Here is a 21,861-nt window from a genome sequence, read left to right as displayed (position 1 = left end):
AGAAATGATGTCTGTTCCAAAGAACAAACGCAAACAAAATATTTTAATAATCACAATAAATATGAGGGGAATAATGCCCACAGTTTAAAAAAAAGAAGCGCTCCTTGAGCCTGCACAGGTGGTGAAACGCTGAGTGTACTGGTCCCTGTGCAGCAGCGCCCCTGCTGCTTAAACAGTTTATGGTCTGTATCACACGCATGCAGCTCAGAGTAATCAGCCAGAGATTCAGAGCTTTCTGCAGTTTGGTGTTTAAAACAGCTGCAGTTGGTTGTGGACAAAAACCTTTATTTATGATTCAGATTACACTGACTGCATGTGAGCCACATGTTAATGTCGCTGCATGGCTGAAGAAATAAAAGGAGTTCAGGTGTTTGTACGAGGAGCTGCTGAAAAAACTGCAGTCACGTTATCTCCCAAAGCTTCATTTATTTCAGTAAGGTTACAAAGGAAACGCATCGCATGTTGAAATATCTCAGATTTGTCTTTCCGAGTTTTATTCCTGCACCCGTTTCCTCCCAAACATCAGTTTCGACCTTTTATCTGGACTGGAGTCTGTTCTGGTCCAACAGAGTCCTGCCTGAAACCAGTTTGTTTTTGTGTCTGTGCCACTAGTCGTCAGGCAACAAACTGACACAAGAGGAAAAACAGCAAAGATCCCCCAAAGGAAAGGAGATGGGGAGATGCCTAATGAGGCACCGTTAGAGACCTTAGAGGGGAGGCAGGTGGGAGAGAGTTGCTCAGGTGTGTCACTACTCAGAGAAGAGCACACCCGAGCAGCAGCAATCTGCTCCGTCTGCCTGAACTGGACTGAAACTGGACCTGGGCCAACAACTCTGTATTCTTCTTCTTCGTGGACTTTGATGGCCGGACTGATCCTGAGCTGCTGAGACATCACGGGTCGGTACCTTTCAGACTTTTAAACTGGATCAGTGCTAGGGTCCTGTACCCAGCTCATTTACAGTTTAGAATGTAGTTTATCTCAGAGCAATCAGTTTATTATAAGAGTGAAAACTGTTTATTTACATTTTTAAGATTTCGTTTTCCATTCAAACCCATTTCCATTTTTCCTCTATGGTTTGTTTTTGTTATTGCTTGTTATAAATCTACGTGAGTGTGACAGAGAGACCTGTCAGGCATGAACCAGGCTGTGAAGACCAGAAAGTATTTGTGAAGAAGGGTAAAAGCACAAATACACAAATCCTTTGCTGTCTGTGATCCACCATGTAGGATGTTTCCAGGAGGAAAAAGCAAATCCAGTGTAGGAAACGTTGTTTGGCTCCGTGTCCCCACACGACTGCAAGGATTTTAAATCTGGTTTGTGTTAAACAACTTCTACAATTTAAACTCAGCATTTCAATTAAAAAATAAACTACCTGTAGCATTTAAAGTAAAAGTACTCGGAACAATTATACACATTCTTCAAATGCTCTTCACAGTAACACTTTCATCTACTGATATCAGATTTCTATTTTAAAAAAACTCCAATACTGAAAACCAAGATCTATGCTACGCTAGATCTTGGTTTTCAGTATTGGAGATCTGCTTTTTTAGTACAAGTGTACTTAAGTAAAGCACTTGAGCAGCGGCAAAATACATGCAGACCCATACACACCAAAAACATTCCTTTTAGGAATGAAGCTAGCTAGCTAACACTGAAGAAACTGCTTGAGCTTCCTACACTACGAGTTTCATTAGTCTGTCTATCCCAGGCTTCACGTTTTAATGGAGCCATCCAACCGTCTTACTGCTCGGCATCAGCTGGGGGGCGTGCTCCTGGACCAAATCATGAAATGAGGTGGGGTGAGGCGGGGCCAGAAGCTAACTGGATTTATTCCTCCTTGCCAAAAAGAAAACAAAACTAATGTTGGTAAACAAATGTTATTTCTGTCAACGATCCTTAAAGTGGACTTTTCTCCCCCTTACGCCGTCCCTGCTACGATGTGCCAAGCTGTCAGCCAACAGTCAAAAACATGAATGAAAAAGCAGCCAAAGAAGAAGTTTAAAGGAGCTTCCTCAAAGCCTGAAAAACAACTGCTCAAGACCACTTTAAAAGTCACCAGGAAGTTGAGCTATAAAAAAAACCTGAGGGATGGCTCAAGAATTTACACACATTAAAAAAAACCAAAGATGCGCTGTGTGGTGGGTCTTTGTCCGGTTCTTACTGGTTTCTATGGTTCCAGTTGAGATGGGCTGTCTGGGCGGCAAAACAGATGAAGAACGACTGGATGAAAAGGCAAAGAGAGAAGCAAATAAGAAGATTGAGAAGCAGCTGCAGAGGGAACGACAGACGTACAAAGCTACACACAGACTCTTACTGCTTGGTGAGATGCCGCCGTCTCTTTCAATCTATTTTTGTTTGAGCAATTTCAGAATTAACTTTAAAAAGTAGTTCCAAATATGGGGCACAATAAGGCTATGTTAGGCTTTCTGTCACAGTAGCACCGTCATGTCACCAGATTTTGGGTCCTCTGACAAAGCTTATATAATATTTTGAACTTTAGCCAAACATTTAGTTACCCAACAATAAATTATGACAATACTTGACATCTCTAATCAGACTTTAGCTCTTGAGCTCGTCACCCATGAAAGCTATGAGACTCCATGTGTTTACACCAGTAGGTGATATAAGAAGAAAAAAGCAGCCACTCATTTTATCCACTAAAACCTGGCTCAGCTTTCTGAATATTATGTGTGAGGAAGACCATGTTGACTGTAAGGATCGCATCTGTCCATCCATCTCTCTGTAACTGTAGGTGCAGGAGAATCGGGTAAAAGCACCATTGTCAAACAGATGAGGATTCTTCATGTGGACGGCTTTAATGCTGAGTGAGTTTATTAAAGCCATTAGCACATACACATTCGTACACGCATGCATACATCACAGTGTACATAACCAGTAGGTGTTGGCTCATGGAAACCTACGTCATGAAGCTTCTGGCTCAGTCTTTGTGCTGATGTTAATCCCAGGCTAGGTTGAAACTCTGCTGTTATTGAGTGAGCAGTGCGTCTGGGACTTAGGCACTCTGCCCCTCATGTGCAGTAGACACTGCACCCTTTTCTATCTGAGAATCAGAAGTTGGACTTCTCATTCCCACTGCTTTACCAATGCACCCGGTGCTAAAAGAATCACATAATCCACAAAGTGCAGAGAGATCAAAGCAGATCCCTCCATCACTTGGATACGCCATGAAGTTCTATGAACAGACTGACAAAAGGCGAGTCTGGCAGAGCCCACCAAGAATGAATAGGATGCAGAACATAGCTAGTAAGGTAAACATACAGTGGGGCAAAAAAGTATTTAGTCAGCCACTGATTGTGCAAGTTCCCCCACCTAAAATGATGACACAGGTCAGTAATTTGCACCAGAGGTACACTTCAACTGTGAGAGACAGAATGTGGAAAAAAAAAATCCATGAATCCACATGGTAGGATTTGTAAAGAATTTATTCGTAAATCAGGGTGGAAAATAAGTATTTGGTCAATAACAAAAATACAACTCAATACTTTGTAACATAACCTTTGTTGGCAATAACAGAGGTCAAACGTTTACTATAGGTCTTTACCAGGTTTGCACACACAGTAGCTGGTATTTTGGCCCATTCCTCCATGCAGATCTTCTCGAGAGCAGTGATGTTTTGGGGCTGTCGCCGAGCAACACGGACTTTCAACTCCCGCCACAGATTTTCTATGGGGTTGAGGTCTGGAGACTGGCTAGGCCACTCCAGGACTTTCAAATGATTCTTACGGAGCCACTCCTTTGTTGCCCGGGCGGTGTGTTTTGGATCATTGTCATGTTGGAAGACCCAGCCTCGTTTCATCTTCAAAGTTCTCACTGATGGAAGGAGGTTTTGGCTCAAAATCTCACGATACATGGCCCCATTCATTCTGTCCTTAACACGGATCAGTCGTCCTGTCCCCTTGGCAGAAAAACAGCCCCATAGCATGATGTTTCCACCCCCATGCTTCACAGTAGGTATGGTGTTCTTGGGATGCAACTCAGTATTCTTCTTCCTCCAAACACGACGAGTTGAGTTTATACCAAAAAGTTCTACTTTGGTTTCATCTGACCACATGACATTCTCCCAATCCTCTGCTGTATCATCCATGTGCTCTCTGGCAAACTTCAGACGGGCCTGGACATGCACTGGCTTCAGCAGCGGAACACGTCTGGCACTGCGGGATTTGATTCCCTGCCGTTGTAGTGTGTTACTGATGGTGACCTTTGTTACTTTGGTCCCAGCTCTCTGCAGGTCATTCACCAGGTCCCCCCGTGTGGTTCTGGGATCTTTGCTCACCGTTCTCATGATCATTTTGACCCCACGGGATGAGATCTTGCGTGGAGCCCCATATCGAGGGAGATTATCAGTGGTCTTGTATGTCTTCCATTTTCTGATGATTGCTCCCACAGTTGATGTTTTCACACCAAGCTGCTTGCCTATTGTAGATTCACTCTTCCCAGTCTGGTGCAGGTCTACAATACTTTTCCTGGTGTCCTTCGAAAGCTCTTTGGTCTTGGCCATGGCGGAGTTTGGAGTCTGACTGTTTGAGACTGTGGACAGGTGTCTTTTATACAGATGATGAGTTCAAACAGGTGCCATTCATACAGGTAACGAGTGGGGGACAGAAAAGCTTCTTACAGAAGACGTCACAGGTCTGTGAGAGCCAGAGATTTTCCTTGTTTGAGGTGACCAAATACTTATTTTCCACCCTGATTTACGAATAAATTCTTTACAAATCCTACCATGTGAATTCATGGATTTTTTTTTTTCACATTCTGTCTCTCACAGTTGAAGTGTACCTCTGGTGCAAATTACTGACCTCTGTCATCATTTTAAGTGGGGGAACTTGCACAATCGGTGGCTGACTAAATACTTTTTTGCCCCACTGTATATGGTACAGGGACTGGATAGTTAACCCTACACTACTGATGCACCCTCAGCAGGACACAGGACACCCTGTTTCCACACCACAAAGCACATGAAGGTTGGCTGTGAAAACTTTCATGCATCCTTAAATATAGTTATGCTTCTGCTAAACCAACACATCTAAAAGAAAAGTTTGAAACTGCACAAAGCAGATCCACTTGCTTTAAAGCATCAGCTGACTGCAGTGCGATTGGTTAAATACATAACCCTGGCCAATAGGCATGATGTATAGGTCTTAGACAGAACCATGGTTTTCTCCAAACATGCGCATTATAAAAAAACAAATATCTTGACTTTGGTATTGTATAAAAGTGTAAGTGTTCTGGTTTAATACGATGCAGCTTTGCAAACTGTCCATACCTGTTCAGTCTTTGGGGTGAATTTGCTGGGATGTCCCTTCCTAGGAAAATTGTCAGTAAGTAAAATGTTATTTATATAGCACGTTTCTAGATAGAAAGATCACAAAGTGCTTCACAAAGTATAAAACAAAAACTGTCAGCTGTCTTCCGCTTGTGAAAAATCCTTAAAAATGTTTATGAATGGCCTCGGTAGATGCTGGAGTCACTATATTTAATCCCTCATTAATGTCAAAGTGTTTATTATTATAATAAGTGTTTTTTGGATCAATATTTCTAATAATGACATCATCACAGGTGGAGACGCCCAGATGTGTCTCTGTTTGTGACTTGAATTGGAATAAAGTTTTATCTTGTGGAGTGTAGCTTGAATGACAAGACGTTGGGTGTAGATGGAGACTGAGGACTAAACAAACTGCAGCTGAACATGTTCAGACTCTTGAGGCATCAGGATGTTTTACCTGAGCCAGTTTTCATGTTGGTCTTTCAGGGAGAAGCAGCAAAAGGTTCAGGACATCAGGAAGAACGTGAAGGACGCCATCGTGGTGAGTGACATGATGGCGAACACAGAACCTCAGTAATTGGTTCAAACATTTGAAAAACAATTTCCAGTTGGAGGTTAATCACAGGTGGTGACGGACAGCTGGAGCAAGTGTGTGTGTGTGTGTGTGTGTGTGTGTGTGTGTTTGTTTTAGACAATTGTGTCAGCTATGACTATTCTGGCTCCGCCCATTCCCCTGGGTAACCCTGGTAACCAGTTCAGAGCGGACTACATCAAGAGCATCGGTCCTCTGTCTGACTTTGAATACACCGAGGTAACACACACACACACACACACACACACACACACACACACACACACACACACACACAGGTGAGGCTGCTTACCTGTAAAGCTGGCGCAGCGAGCATAAGCAGGCGAGTTTCTTTCAGTCCTGCAGGAAATCAGACACGTCACATGACGGTCGGAGGTCGTGTGGCGTGTGAACGTTTGACTGGCTGGAAGAAAGAAGTTGTTAAAGGTGTTTCTGTTTTAAAGGTTGACGCTGGTGGATTTGAAGTGGGTGACATCACTGGGGTGTGATTGTTGTGTGAATTGTCAAAAGGATTTTCTTCACCACTCTGTGTAAAGATCAGTTTGTGTTTAAGTTTCCAGCCATCACAGAAATATAAATAATCACTGAAAGCGATGAAGTTAATCCAACATCTCCGTATTGTCACCTCGTGACCAATGGTCAGGACTTCCTGCAGGACAGGTGAGACCAAAGTGTGACACATACAGGCAGCTCGGCTGAAGCTGTCTGCAGTCGTCAGCAGCTAAGAGAAGACTTACCTGATTACAGGTGAGCTGCACCTTTAAAGCAGCACCAGGAGACCTGCTTTAAATCTTGTTTGTTTTAATGATGTTAATGACATGATGTAACGGCTTCACCTCAGCCGCACACACACCTGCCTCAGGGAATCACCTGAGGCCTCATTATCCAAACAGTGGAGTCTCTGAAGACTCAGACTCAAAACAAATGTCTTCCTGCGTTGCTTCACTCTCACACGCTTCACGGCGCAGTCACTGCTGTCCAGTCAGCCGACATCGCCCTGCCAACGTGTCAGCCGCCCTAAAAATATTAAACTGTGGAAATCACAGCTCCTCCTCAGTAGATTAGGTGTGGACGCTACTGTAATAACCAGCAACATGAGCTCTGTTCATCCAGCCTTCAGTCAGCACCACATGATTTATAAATGATAAAATCAACTACCTGTGAGTTCATGTTTAACAACATCTGCCCACTGACATACCAGTGTGGCCGGAGGGTTACAGAGCTGTGACATTCTACTGCGTAGACAGGAAGCCTGGGTTTGAACGGCAAACACGTGAAAATGAATGAAATAAACTACCTTTGTGTCCCGAACTGGATCAAGGTTTCAGTGTGACGGGATCACTTTAGTGCTGCAGCAGTGAGTTCATGTTAAACCAGGAAAGACTGTCCACTTTACTGTCTGTAGCAGGAAGTGCTGCACTGAAACAGCTGTTAGCTGTGAGGTTGGTGTTTGTGTACGAGGAGTGTGGAGGTGGAGAGCCTGTTTGAGTCCCCAGACCGACGGCTGGAGTCCGACACTCCAGTTTTTCCCTGCAACACCGGGTGTATCGAGCCAATCAGCTGGGCAAAGCAGATGATCAGCTATCAGTGCTACTTTATGCTATAAATGAGTCTCTTAGCCAACACAACCAAACAGTTTACAGCATCACAGGTTATCACACAGCACAAAATATTTCCTACTGAAACACAATCATGCTAACATCCATCAGCATGTCCACAGGGAAAAAAATCTCCATGTTACGGTCTCATCACATTTGACTTTGCTTTTCCTCACTTCTGATATGAAGTCGTCCAGTCAGTCAGACGATGTAAGGGAAAACACATCTCCAAAAAGTGTGCCGTCTCTTCCTCGTTGTCTACGCCCTTTTCCCCCTGCAGATATGCTGATGGATTTCACAATCATGCTTCGACAGGAAACGTCAAAGCTAAACTTTTGATCTTTCAGGAGTTCTTTGAGCATGCTCAGAAGCTGTGGGAGGACGACGGTGTGAAGGCGTGCTTTGAGCGTGCCAATGAATATCAGCTGATTGACTGCGCTCAGTAGTAAGACACTCACATTCACATGTTCCAGTCTTTGTGAGGGCCTTCATTACACCCAGGGCACTGGCACACCTCAGCACAGATACCGCTTCTGACCCTCACTCATGTTACAACTTGGTTCAAAAGCATAAATGTGGAGACTGAGACCAGAGCTTGAAGAAGCATGGGTTTGACTTTAAATTACAAAAGAAGTTAGCTGTATCATTTGGTAACCCAAAGATTCTCAGGCATCCCATTGGCAGGTGTAGTCAGTTCACAATCAAACATAGGCCCCACCTGAATGCTACTGCACTGTCACTGCAAAGAGAACTGTGTCCTCATAAAGATATACAAACCATCACACACTCTGCAATCTCAGTGGACCAATCACAACACTCCTGTACAGCTTCTCATCATTATCTCATCCTGTGTTTCAGCTTCCTGAATCGGCTGGAATCAGTTCGGAGGCCCGATTACTCACCCACCGACCAGGTAACGAACCAGCCAATCAAACAGCAGCACCCAGCATGACTCACCTATTGCTGACTCGCTGTTCTCCTCCTGCAGGACCTGCTGCGCTGCAGAGTTCTGACTTCAGGGATTTTTGAAACCAGTTTTCAGGTGGACAAAGTCAACTTCCAGTAAGTGGAACGACCAGCAGAACAGTTTCACGGACAGGAAATTAGAATCGGAATCAGAAAGGGTTTTACTAGGGGACTAGTAAAAGCGCTATACAAATACAGGCCATTTACCAGGCCAATGTTGAGCAGGTTTACAACATTAGGAAATTGCTGTGGTACTTAGTGCAAACATACTGTCAGACAACGCTGAAATAAACAAAAATAAAAATAAGTGCTAAGTAGATAGATTTATATACATGAGTGCAGGTGGTGATCAGTGCAAACATGGAATGATGCAGTGAACACAGCATAGGGTCATATGTTAGTGGTGCCAACAGTCATGTGGTTATTGTTCATGAGTCCAACAGCAGAGGGGAAGAAACTGTTCTCATGGCGAGAGGTTCTGGTGCGAATGGACCGGAGCCTCCTGCCTGAGGGGAGCAGGTCAAACAGACTGTGTCCAGGGTGAGAACGGTCAGCTGTGAGCTGAGCTGCACGCCGCAGTGTCCTGGAGGCGTACAGGTCCTGCAGAGATGGGAGTCTGCAGCCAATCACCTTCTCAGCAGAGCGCACAACACGCTGCAGTCTCTGTTTGTCCCTGACAGTGGCTCCAGCGTACCACACGGTGATGGAGGAGGTGAGGATGGACTCGATGATTGCAGTGTAGAATTGCGTCATCGTCCGTGTTGGCAGGTTGAATTTCTTCAGCTGCCTCAGGAAGTACATCTCTGCTGGGCTTTCTTTATGACGGAGGTGATGGTGGGCTCCCACTTCAGGTCCTGGGTGATGGTGGTACCCAGGAAGTGGAATGAGTCCACAGTGGTGATGGGGGTGTCAGTCAGGATGATTGGGGGGGGGGGGGCTGTGTGCTTCCTGAAGTCCACAATAATCTCCACTGTCTTCTGGGCGTTCAGCACCAGGTTGTTGTGGCTGCACCAGGGCACCAGACGTTCAACCTCCCTCCTGTAGGCAGACTCGTCCCCGTCCGAGATGAGTCCAATAACGGTGGTGTCATCTGCAAACTTGATTAGCTTGACAGACTGGTGGGTGGAGGTGCAGCAGTTGGTGTACAGGGAGAAGAGCAGAGGAGAAAGAACACAGCCCTGAGGGGAGCTGGTGCTGATGGTCCGGGAGTCCGAGACGTTCTTTCCCAGCCTCACATGCTGCTTCCTGTCCGTCAGGAAGTCAGTGATCCACCGGCAGATGGGATCAGGCACATTCATCTGGGAAAGCTTGCCTTGGAGATGGTCTGGAAGGATGGTGTTGAAGGCAGAGCTGAAGTCCACAAACAGGATCCTGGCGTAGGTTCCTGGGGAGTCCAGATGCTGCAGGATGAAGTGTAGGGCCATGTTGATGGCGTCATCTACAGACCTGTTGGCTCTGTATGCAAACTGCAGGGGGTCCAGGAGGGGGGCCGTAGGGTCTTGAGGTAGGAGAGAACCAGGCGCTCAAATGACTTCATGACCACAGATGTCAGAGCCACAGGTCTGTAGTCATTTAGTCCAGTGATCCTAGGTTTCTTGGGGACAGGGATTATGGTAGAGGACTTGAAGCAGGCAGACACATGACATGCCTGCAGTGACGAGTTGAAAATGCCAGAAAACACTGAGGCCAGCTCGTTTGCACAGTGTCTGAGGGTGGCAGGAGACACACCGTCTGGGCCAGGAGCTTTCCGAGCATTCAGACTCTTAAACTGCTTCCTCACATCTGTTTGAATATGAAGAGTTGTGGTGGGAGGAGGTGGTGTGAAATCCTCTTTTTTGTGGGGTGAGGAGGGGGGTGTTGTAGGTGAAGTGTTTGAAGGTGGTGATGGCTCTATGGAGGGGGGAGAGGTGGGGGAATGAGTGTCCAAAGTGTCTCTATTGTTGGGGCCGTTGGAGGTGTGAAGGCTGCCTGATAGCTCGTCAAAACGGCAGTAAAAGTCGTTAAGGGTGTTGGCCAAGAGCAAGTCATCGGTGGATGGGGGGTTTTAGGCTTGTAGTTGGTGATATTCCTAAAACCTTTCCACACAGAGGCCGAGTCATTCTCTGAGATCTGCTGCTGCATCTTCTCAGAGTGCTGATGTTTAGCAATGTCCACTTCTTTAGTGAACCTGTACTTGGCCTCTCTGTAGCAGTCCCTGTCTCCGCTTCTGAACGCCTTTCTCTTTTCCAGCTACAGCTTTTTGAGTGTAGGAGTAAACCAGGGTTTGTCATTGTTATAACTCACCCTGGTGCGTGATGGCACAATGCTGACCTCACAGAAGTGGATATAGGAGGTGACAGTGTCCGTAAACTCGTCCAAGCTGTTAGAAGCAGCCTTCATTGTGTCCCAGTCTGTAGACTCCAAACACGTGCGAAGCTCCTCCACAGCCTCGTTGCTCCAGTTTTTTTTGGGGTTTTTTTTAGCCCTCACGACAGGTTTGGAGAGCTTCAGCCTCTGTGTGTACGCGGGGATTAGGTGGATCATGACGTGGTCAGAAAGTCCGAGTGAACCACGCGATAGACCCCGCTGATCGTGCTGTAACAGTGGTCCAAGGTCCTCTCCTCTCTGGTCGGGCATTTAATATACTGCTTGTATTTGGGAAGCTCTTGGCTCAGATTGGCTTTGTTTGCTTTGTTACTTACTTAATTACTTCTTGTTCCTAAAGAAAACCATAAGCCCCATCAGAGAACCTGATTGTAGATCACTGATGAATAACCACAATGCACTGCTGACAAGTGTTGGGGAGTAATGGAATAGATGTACCGGTGTTACGTATTAAAATGCAAAATATGAGTAACTGTATTCCATTACAGTTACCCTTTAAAAGGTGGTAATCAGAATACAGTTACTTTGTTGAAATAAATGGATTACACAGCGGTATTTCCCTGTGTCATATATTAGGCTATGGCCTCTCTATTTTTGGTAATTCCACACACAGTGGAAACCCAAACAAAACACGCATTAAGAGGCTCTAATGCCCGTGTCTCAATCTCGCGGCCCATGTCACCTCTACTTGCGGCCCAGATAATGATGTGAAGAAATATTTTTCAATTCAATTTTATTTATATAGCGCCAAATCACAACAGTCGCCTCAAGGCGCTTTATATTGTAAGGTAGAGCCTAAAATAATACAGAGAAAATACAGAGAAAAAACCCAACAATCATATGACCCCCTATGAGCAAGCACTTTGGCGACAGTGGGAAGGAAAAACTCCCTTTTAACAGGAAGAAACCTCCGGCAGAACCGGGATCAGGGAGGGGTGGGGCCATCTGCTGTGATTAGTTGGGGTGAGAGAAGGAAAACAGGATGAAGACAATCTGTGGAAGAGAGACAGAGATTAATAACAAGTATGATTCAGTGCAGAGAGGTCTATTAATACAGTGGGGCAAAAAAGTATTTAGTCAGCCACCGATTGTGCAAGTTCCCCCACTTAAAATGATGACAGAGGTCAGTAATTTGCACCAGAGGTACACTTCAACTGTGAGAGACAGAATGTGAAAAAAAAAATCCATGAATTCACATGGTAGGATTTGTAAAGAATTTATTCGTAAATTAGGGTGGAAAATAAGTATTTGGTCACCTCAAACAAGGAAAATCTCTGGCTCTCACAGACCTGTAACGTCTTCTGTAAGAAGCTTTTCTGTCCCCCACTCGTTACCTGTATGAATGGCACCTGTTTGAACTCATCATCTGTATAAAAGACACCTGTCCACAGCCTCAAACAGTCAGACTCCAAACTCCGCCATGGCCAAGACCAAAGAGCTTTCGAAGGACACCAGGAAAAGTATTGTAGACCTGCACCAGACTGGGAAGAGTGAATCTACAATAGGCAAGCAGCTTGGTGTGAAAAAATCAACTGTGGGAGCAATCATCAGAAAATGGAAGACATACAAGACCACTGATAATCTCCCTCGATCTGGGGCTCCACGCAAGATCTCATCCCGTGGGGTCAAAATGATCATGAGAACGGTGAGCAAAGATCCCAGAACCACACGGGGGGACCTGGTGAATGACCTGCAGAGAGCTGGGACCAAAGTAACAAAGGTCACCATCAGTAACACACTACAACGGCAGGGAATCAAATCCCGCACTGTCAGACGTGTTCCGCTGCTGAAGCCAGTGCATGTCCAGGCCCGTCTGAAGTTTGCCAGAGAGCACATGGATGATACAGCAGAGGATTGGGAGAATGTCATGTGGTCAGATGAAACCAAAGTAGAACTTTTTGGTATAAACTCAACTCGTCGTGTTTGGAGGAAGAAGAATACTGAGTTGCATCCCAAGAACACCATACCTACTGTGAAGCATGGGGGTGGAAACATCATGCTATGGGGCTGTTTTTCTGCCAAGGGGACCGGACGACTGATCCGTGTTAAGGACAGAATGAATGGGGCCATGTATCGTGAGATTTTGAGCCAAAACCTCCTTCCATCAGTGAGAACTTTGAAGATGAAATGAGGCTGGGTCTTCCAACATGACAATGATCCAAAACACACCGCCCGGGCAACAAAGGAGTGGCTCCGTAAGAATCATTTGAAAGTCCTGGAGTGGCCTAGCCAGTCTCCAGACCTCAACCCCATAGAAAATCTGTGGCGGGAGTTGAAAGTCCGTGTTGCTCGGCGACAGCCCCAAAACATCACTGCTCTCGAGAAGATCTGCATGGAGGAATGGGCCAAAATACCAGCTACTGTGTGTGCAAACCTGGTAAAGACCTATAGTAAACGTTTGACCTCTGTTATTGCCAACAAAGGTTATGTTACAAAGTATTGAGTTGTATTTTTGTTATTGACCAAATACTTATTTTCCACCCTGATTTACGAATAAATTCTTTACAAATCCTACCATGTGGATTCATGGATTTTTTTTTTTTCCACATTCTGTCTCTCACAGTTGAAGTGTACCTCTGGTGCAAATTACTGACCTGTGTCATCATTTTAGGTGGGGGAACTTGCACAATCGGTGGCTGACTAAATACTTTTTTGCCCCACTGTACATAGTGAGTGAGAAAGGTGACTGGAAAGGAAACACCCAATGCATCATGGGAAGCCCCGGCAGCCTACGTCTATTGCAGCATAACTAAGGGAGGATTCAGGGTCACCTGGTCCAGCCCTAACTATATGCTTTAGCAAAAAGGAAAGTTTTAAGCCTAATCTTAAAAATTTTAAAAATCATTATTCAAAAAAAAAATTTTAATGAGGGGAAATAGGCAGAGCTTTCCAGGCTCTGCTCGACTACTCATCACCTTGACAATAATCGACTGGTAAGACTCGACTGTACACTGTGTTCGTGTTTTCCTCCCAAACAATAAGTTCAGTTGGAGCAGCCTTTCAATGCCTCTCTGTGTCTCTCGCAAAGTCGACCCAGACAACAAAGTAAAGCTAGTTTTCAGCTACAAGCCCAACACGAACCCGACGTATTAGCCAGAGGTCCCTTTACTATGGTTCGGAGCCGCGGACCTGTTTTATATACGTGCCAAACAGTTTTCTATACGAGATTGCTGCAAAAAGTGCAGCCTTACCTAATGTCCACCTACTGTTACTCATTTATATTAAGATTTAAACATCTAGCTGGTGTTGGTATGGAGAGTAACCTTCAGTAATAGTAATAAATCACACAGCAATTGGACATTCATGTACTATTCAAAACACGTTACTCTCATTGAGTAACGTAACAGAATAAATTACAAACTACATTTTGGGGCATGCAGTCGGTAGTGGAATACATTTTTAAAGTAACCTTCCCATCACTGATGCTGACAGACAGCTCTAACCGTGTTTGTGTGTGTCAGTATGTTTGATGTAGGAGGACAGCGGGACGAACGCAGGAAGTGGATTCAGTGCTTCAATGGTGAGGAAAAAACAGATTCTTTATCGATCGAGCCTGAAAGCAGCAGGGAGTTTGATGTGTGTGTGCACTTGCGTCCAGATGTGACCGCCATCATCTTCGTGGCAGCGAGCAGCAGCTACAACATGGTGATCCGTGAGGACAACTCCACCAATCGGCTGCGAGAATCTCTGGACCTCTTCAGATCCATCTGGACCAACAGGTTCTCTGACTGACTGAAGTTGCCAATTACACTCTGATTGGCTGCCTTAAACAGGGCAGGGATAGCTCAGTAGGTAGAGTGGTGGCCCCATGATCGGGAGGTCGGGGGTTCGATTCCCCTGAACCGTCCCTACACACTGCTCCCTGGGCGCCCAATGGCTGCCCACTGCTTCACTGAGTGAATGGGTTAAATGCAGAGAGGGATTTTCCCCACGGGGACCAATAAAGTACACTTTCTTCTTCTTCTTTCTTCTAAACACTTCCTACCAACTGAGTACATGTAGTTGACTGTCCTGTTCTCTGATTGGCCGTAGGTTCCTGAAGACTATTTCAGTGATCCTCTTCCTGAACAAACAGGATGTTCTTGCTGAGAAGATTCTGGCTGGAAAGTCGAAGCTGGAGGATTATTTCCCAGAATATAACAACTACCAGCTTCCTGCTGATGGTAAATATCCAAAGAGTGTGGAAAGTTAATGTCCTTGTCTCAAAGGTTTGCACTGAATTTCAAACTTGCTGCTCCTTCCTCCTGGAATAGGCTGCAGAATGTGCAGGAGACTTAAGGTTTGACTGAGTTTAAGGCCATTTTAAATGAGCTGAATGCAGTTAATTCAGGATGCAAATGGTTTTTCCTGAATATTATTAGCTTTGTTTCTGGCCTTGGAGCGTTGCTTCTGAAGGCTTATTGTGACTGAAGTCTGTACGTGATTTCCCCCCCCCCCCCCCCCCCCCCTCTTTGTGTGATTGACTGCTGTATGACTTGTGTGTATATATATGTGTAGCTTACGCCTGTAATGCTGTCATTCTTGGTTGGGACTTTTAATCTTGAGACTTTTTATTTTTTCCTGGTTGAATAAACACAAATTGAAATCTGTCCCACCAACACGTGAGTGCGCCTCGAGCATGTGAACACACCTCTTGACCATGCACACTTGTTTTAGCTGTTCCAGACACTGATGAAGACCCCAAAGTGATGAGGGCCAAGTTCTTCATCAGAGATGAGTTTCTGGTAAAATCGCTTCCCGCCTTGACATCACGCTATCACACGATGGCGTGTTCAGACTAACATGCGACTCCCGTTTCAGAGGATCAGTACAGCGAGTGGTGACGGCAAACATTACTGCTACCCTCACTTCACCTGTGCTGTTGACACCGAGAACATCCGCCGTGTCTTCAACGACTGCCGTGACATCATCCAGCGGATGCACCTGCGGCAGTATGAACTGCTCTGACTGCTGGGCGCCGCCTGGCCCCGGCCACTCTGAAGAAGCCGATAAGTAATGGAAGCAGATAGCCGATCAATGCTCATAGCGTTTGTGATATTTATTAGTGATTATAGATTAGGACAGACTCTTATTAGCTGTGTGTTCCATGTTCTTTATGTCCTGCAGGGCATTGTGGTCAGAATTATTGGCATGGCAGCAATGTGTCATGTGGGAGGAGGTGGAGTCTGGAAATCTATTTTTACATGTTATTTGTGTTATCTTTGCTCTGATTGGCTGATCCATTTGAATAATTAAACACCTTTGTTTACCTGTGAACTTGGGGTCAAAGGTCAGTCTTTATTCAGAAGCTGTTCAAATGTTTTTATTTGTTATTCAGAGAGCTAAGTGTTTACCTGCAGGTTGCCAGGTGTGTCCTGGCTCTGCTACGCCACGGTAACCTATAGACTCAAGATTCATGTCCACAGCAGATAGAATATAACGTGACAGGAAACGACTCTGTCTTCTAATCTGAAGACTCTTTCCAATTAATTTCCAAATTAAAATTCAGGGATCTTTCCCTTTTAAAAAAAAAAAACCAAAAAAAAAAACCTCTTCACATTTTAAGAGCTTCACGTTGTTGATTTTGAACACTTTCTCAGAAACACAAGCTGTGACGATGTTTTCACTCTTTGAGAAGCAACAGCACACAGAGAAACTGGGGACTTTGAAGTGAGACCAGATTGTTCAGCTTTCTGCTCCTGAACAACTATAACATATCTTTATGGTTTGATCCAAATGAAACATACAAATAAAATTTTTATTTTTTATTTTTGTTGCTGATCTTCAGATGACAGTGCATCTAAATAAAGGGCACAGAGACACAGAACTACTACTCTGTCATTAAAAGAGTTAGGAGAGAGTAATGTAGCTTACTGCCAACATGTAGATGAAAATGAGCTGATGGTAACTAACCTCAGGCTGGCAGTATTATACCTGCTGGCTTTAATGCCACAAACTAGCCAGGTGAGCAGGTGCAGATGACTCTGCCGGCTTGAGGACTCTGATCACCAGAGCAGGTACGAAGCACTAAAGTGATCTCGTTTATCCTCAGTCTTTACTAAAAACATCTAAAAACAATAAACTGTGAGAGGATGAGATAACTGAGCTATGCTGCAGAATCATGTACGTGTGTCTGGATTCTGACTGCCACCAGGTGAGAGGCATGTGTACCTGAGTGTGTCACCTGCTCATCACCAGGCACACCTTTACTATCCCATAGTTTGGGCTGTGGGAGAACAGAGATATCTTTGAACCTTCTTCCTGTAACAGCGCCACTTGAACTTAGGACAGGTACTTTATCAGCTGGTTTATACCTGCACAACTAAGCACGCAACACTGCCCCCTGATGGTGAAGCTTCTCTTAAATTCTCTGATTAAACATTCTCACATTAAACATTTCCTGTGGTCCGAGTCAGCTGATGGCTTTGTAAAGTTTCACATAGGATAAGGTCAGATCATGTGAACGCCATAAATGAATGCAGTGATGGGAAAACAAATGCGAGTCTGACTTAAATGGGCTAAACACCATAGGTGTGAAAACACCCTAAGACTGTAATTGGAGTATTCTCAGTAATCTGAGTAATCTTCATGTAAACAGTTGGTTTTTATGCTGTGTTGTGGACTGAATATTTTTAAGTATCGGAGTACCTGTAACAGCTGTTACCATGGTTACTGCTCATCATGTACTAATGTTCAATCGACTTGAAATAATCCACTTCCTGTACAGATGTTTCTAACATGGTCGGCAGGTCAGAAGGGTCTGTGGCCACATTTTCTACAGGTGCACCAGATCTTCTGAACTAGTCAAAAGTAAGTGGACAGACCGACATGATCTGTCACTCTGTCTTCCAGTGAGTCAGAGAATGACTCATGACCTGTATGTGATGCCAGTGATGTTTAAAAAGAAAAGAAAAAGCTTTTATTCTGAAGAGTATTACATTTTTATTTCGCCTGTAAAGTCAGACAGGTACAGACAGGTGGGACATTCGGGCTCTGTGCCTCCTTCACCAACTCCAGTAACAGGTGAGCACATCTGTCAAGATTTCTTCTTCTCTGTTATTATTAACTGCAGGTGACCTCACGGTGTGTTCAAAGCTCTCTGTGTAAAAACTGCTTTTCTGGAACCACTCCTCTGTCCGTCCACTGTTCTGGTCACAGAGATCCATGCAGTTCTCTGAGATCCTGACTGCGTGTCGCTCGGATGGTGCGCCTGCTGAATTTGGACTAGTTGCAGCTGGATAGTGTAGTGGTAAAACTACACACCTCTGGAGTGCAGGTCACAAATTCAGTTCCCACCCAGTATCCAGTAAGGGTTCTGGCTAGATCCCTCATTCTAAAAACCAGCCCTGGAGTGACGCGGCTATGTCTGCAGCCTGTCCGCAGTTCAGGACACAAGCATTTCACCACATGTTCACTATATGTTGTACTGTGTATGTGACAAATAAAATCTGTGTCTGATAAAAGGGTGGAAATAGAACGATAGTGGCGTTCACGAGAATGGGACATAAAAAAAAAAGTTTAACGTTTGCAGCCTGTCTGTGTTTTTCCAACACTGGCTTTCACCTCCAGTCTCTGATGTTAGAGGGCGCTCTCCTGCGCGCCTGGTGGAGGCAGTGTTGCCAACTAAGCAAGTTTGTCGCTATATTTAGCGAGTTTTCAGACCCCCTTAGCGACTTTTTTTCTAAAAAGCGACTAGCGATAAATCTAGCGGCTTTTTCTGGTATTATTGGAGACTTATTTATGACGACTTTTTGACGTGAAAGTGCGTATCGCTCTTAGTCTCAATAAGCAGCGGTGCTGCCGTGGGCACCTCGCCCGTTCCAAAGCGCTCACGGGCGGAGGTAGTCCTCCCCCAGCTGCTATCAGGGCAGAAGATGTTCACACCTATGCGTCCAAACTGCAAATGAATTGCGCATGAGCGAAGCCGCTGCTCCTGGACTGACTGTAACGCAGTCAATTCTTTTACTCTTATGCTATTTTATGGATCACAAGGTTTAAAACTACTTATAAACCAGAGGCGGAGCCAGACATTTGAAACACCCGGGGCTTAGCCCTAAAGGGTAGTATGCATGTGGGATTTTATTTTATTTATTTATTTATTTTTTTTGGGGGGGGTTAGAAATGACTGAAAGATTAATTGGCTCTGTTTTGAGTTTTGTTCAAAAAAGTGACTTCATATGGGGAAAAATATATATCACATATGCAGGACACCTTAAACTAGTTTTTTAATTAAGCAGCAAGGCAGAACAAAGTCGGGGCTGTATCAAGACACGAGGACTAAACCCCAATTCAACCAGACCCAGAACTGATCCAGAATTAAAACAGGACTACAACAGTTCAAAATCAGGACTACTGAGGACTTAACCAAGACAGAACCACAATCAGAACTAGATGATAGACCTGCACTACACTTATTTTTTTTAATTCTACCAAAGTCCACTATTTAGATTGAGAAAAGTTTATATAATTATTTAGCCTTGTTGTGCAAACAAGCCTGCATAACTTAATAAATACAGAATTTGAAAAATAACAAACCTAAAAAGAAACACTAGGTACGAGATACATGAGTACCTATGATACGGTGATACTTTTGGTAAACAACCATTTGACTAACATGTCTGTCTCACCTGCTCTTGTTCATCTCTGTTCTGTCCTCATTCTCCATCTCCCTCTCTGTTCCTCTCTCCCTCTTTGTGCTGACAATCATCAAATATACAGTTGAAACCAGATATTTACATGCTCTTCAGATAAAAACACAAACACTTATTTAAGGTAAAACCTCAAATTAGACTAAATGTTTAATTTATATTTGTTAAATTTAAGAGTAAAGAGAGAAACTATCTGTATTTCTTAATTGCAAATGACACCCAAATTGTATTCAAAATTGAGCCACACTTATGGAGCTCCACAATTCTTTTCCTGGTGTTTTGGTTGACATCTCTTGATTTTCCCATGTTAAAGAAACAGGCTCTGTGTTTTGCCTTATATGCATCCACAGCTGTGCCACCAATTTACTCACATGGACTCTACTAACCTATCAGAAGCTTCTTCAGCTCAGAATGGAATCGTCTGGAGTTTTCATATTAATTAACAATAAACTTAGTGTATATGTACTCCTACATTTGATGAAAGTGATAAAAATAGAAGCTCTGTCTCTCTTTATTCTGACATTTAACTAATTCAAAATATATTTCAATATTTATCTAAAACAAAAGTTTACTCTAAATTGATGTTGTACAGTAAAAATGTTTTATGTTTTCTCCCTAAAGAGTATGTAAATATCTGGTTACAAATGTGAATATCCTGCTGTGTACTGAAATTCCTCTTGTTTTGCATAGAAATATACTGAACAACATACAAAGCATAATATATAAAATAACATTTACCTGAGTTTTTTCTTTGAAAGAACCCTCTAATGTCCATTCTTATATTTCAGTACATAACTGAAACCGATTTAGTCGGGGAGGGTAAGAACTGAAAATATGAAATAAACACACGTAAGCTAAGACTCTCTAAAAAAATAGCATTTGTTCGGCTTTTCATTTCGCCATTTGTTGATTCACTTGAAGAGCAAGTAACGTAATATTGGTCAAGTGATCAGTTTGATATCAATCTTTCATGATACACCGTTATATTTACATTATTTGTATGGTACGAATGATTTGCTTTGGTACCTGGTCAATCTTAAGGTCTCCTTAGTATGGCTGACTCCGTTTCTCCAACAGCGCACTCACAGGCAGCAGCTGCCCCGCCCTCTCGCTCAGTCGCTTAGTGCCTGAGCTCGGATCATACCAATAGAGATTGAAAATGTGACGTCACTCAGGGGTAAAACCGCAAAGAATTCTGGGAACTCGTGGCAAGAGGTACTAGCGCACGCAGGCTTTCAATTGAAATCAGTTATACAGCGATAAAAAGAAACACAAAAAATGGCAAGAAGCTGTTGTATTATTAACTGCAATAGCCGGTCGCATGACAGCCACGGAAAGCCGACGGGTAAAGAGATCGGTTGTTATCGGATTACGTCGTTGAAGAGAAATAGTTCGAGCCGTGTTTCCGAAGTAACGAAGAGGCAACGGGTGGCCTGGATTGCAGCCATTCAAAGAGCAAATATAACGTCCCAGAACACTCCAGCTCACAGGTTAGTCTGCTCCAAGCATTTCCACAAAGGTCAGTCTTCTGTTGTAGTTAATACGTCATTTTTCTTAACATAATTAGTGATATAGGTTACAAGCAAGTCTGGCGCTGAACAGAAATTGTCGCGCTATGCTCCTTTATTTATTGTGCATAAATAGTGAATTGTCCTGACACAATATTGTGTTTCGCTTCTGTTATTACCATGGTACATTGACAAAAACATATACTTTTATTCACAGGATAAAACAGTTGTTTTGTATCACTAATTGCCCAGTGCGATTACAGCATACAATATTATTGTCACTGCTACATTTCTGTGATGCTACCAGAAATTATTTCCACTACTAATTAATTACCATTGACCTCAAAGGTCCTATTAATAAACGGTTAACGAATGTGTATTTATGAAGACGATTTGTGAGACTGGTAAACTTATGATACGTACGATGGTCTTTACTTTCTACACAGTGCATTTCAAGGTCCTGCACCCATCCGTCGGTAAACTGTACCTGGGCTTGTTGCAGTGACCGGAAGTTACTAAACTTCACAAGTGTATGCACTCACTCCAAGAACCGTATAATTATAAATATGAGCGTGGTGAAAGTTGGGCAGCACGCTAACGTATTTTGTCCCTCTGTGTGCTGTAAGGATCTAACACTTTCACTGGTTTGATTTTTTTCCTCGTATCTTTTCTTTGACTTTTCATCAAGTCTGTCTTTGTACAGACCGGCATTGTTCTCCTTCGTTTTGTACAGAACCTTTTTGGGGGGCAAAGAAAAAGCAAGACTTTATTGGAACCGAAGAATGAACGTTTTGCGGTGCTGCAAATGCTTGCATTTGATGCGGTACTTGGATTGTTTTGCCACGAGTTCACGGCATGCAATGAGCGAAAGTCACGTGGTCTGTCAATCTCTATATCAGGGGGGATTCACGCACAGTCGTA

The 21,861-nt window shown here is 44.0% G+C and overlaps 1 protein-coding gene across 2 annotated transcripts; it reads left to right on the top strand.

Annotated features, from left to right (window-relative positions):
* Positions 1-646: 646 nt before the first annotated feature.
* Positions 647-16,062, top strand: gnal (guanine nucleotide binding protein (G protein), alpha activating activity polypeptide, olfactory type). 2 transcript variants are annotated; one of them, XM_086305437.1, is made up of 13 exons: positions 647-897; positions 2,181-2,321; positions 2,754-2,826; positions 5,772-5,826; positions 5,977-6,096; positions 7,823-7,920; positions 8,334-8,388; positions 8,464-8,537; positions 14,267-14,325; positions 14,404-14,524; positions 14,838-14,968; positions 15,462-15,529; positions 15,606-16,062. In XM_086305437.1, the coding sequence occupies exons 2-13, from the start codon at positions 2,186-2,188 to the stop codon at positions 15,750-15,752; spliced, it is 1,137 nt and encodes a 378-aa protein (XP_086161563.1). In that variant the 5' UTR covers positions 647-897; positions 2,181-2,185; the 3' UTR covers positions 15,753-16,062. The 2 variants fall into 2 exon arrangements, with proteins under 2 accessions (XP_086161563.1, XP_086161562.1); XM_086305436.1 differs by lacking the exon at positions 647-897 and having other exon boundaries at positions 2,048-2,321.
* Positions 16,063-21,861: the final 5,799 nt, after the last annotated feature.

The sequence above is a fragment of the Aulonocara sp. 'chitande type north' Nkhata Bay genome, linkage group LG9 (genome assembly GCF_057382095.1).
Source record: "Aulonocara sp. 'chitande type north' Nkhata Bay isolate Kocher_YH1m ecotype deep benthic linkage group LG9, A_spYH_male_GT1.1, whole genome shotgun sequence".
Classification (NCBI taxonomy): domain Eukaryota; kingdom Metazoa; phylum Chordata; class Actinopteri; order Cichliformes; family Cichlidae; genus Aulonocara; species Aulonocara sp. 'chitande type north' Nkhata Bay.
This window is presented reverse-complemented; position numbering and strand designations above follow the sequence as displayed.

Coding starts and splice junctions, on each gene's coding strand:
- gnal (XM_086305436.1), top strand. CDS start 2,090: ATGGCTCAAGAATTTACACACATTAAAAAAAACCAAAGATGCGCTGTG. Junction 14,326..14,403: donor GTGGATTCAGTGCTTCAATG/GTGAGGAAAAAA, acceptor ACTTGCGTCCAG/ATGTGACCGCCATCATCTTC. Junction 14,525..14,837: donor AGATCCATCTGGACCAACAG/GTTCTCTGACTG, acceptor GATTGGCCGTAG/GTTCCTGAAGACTATTTCAG.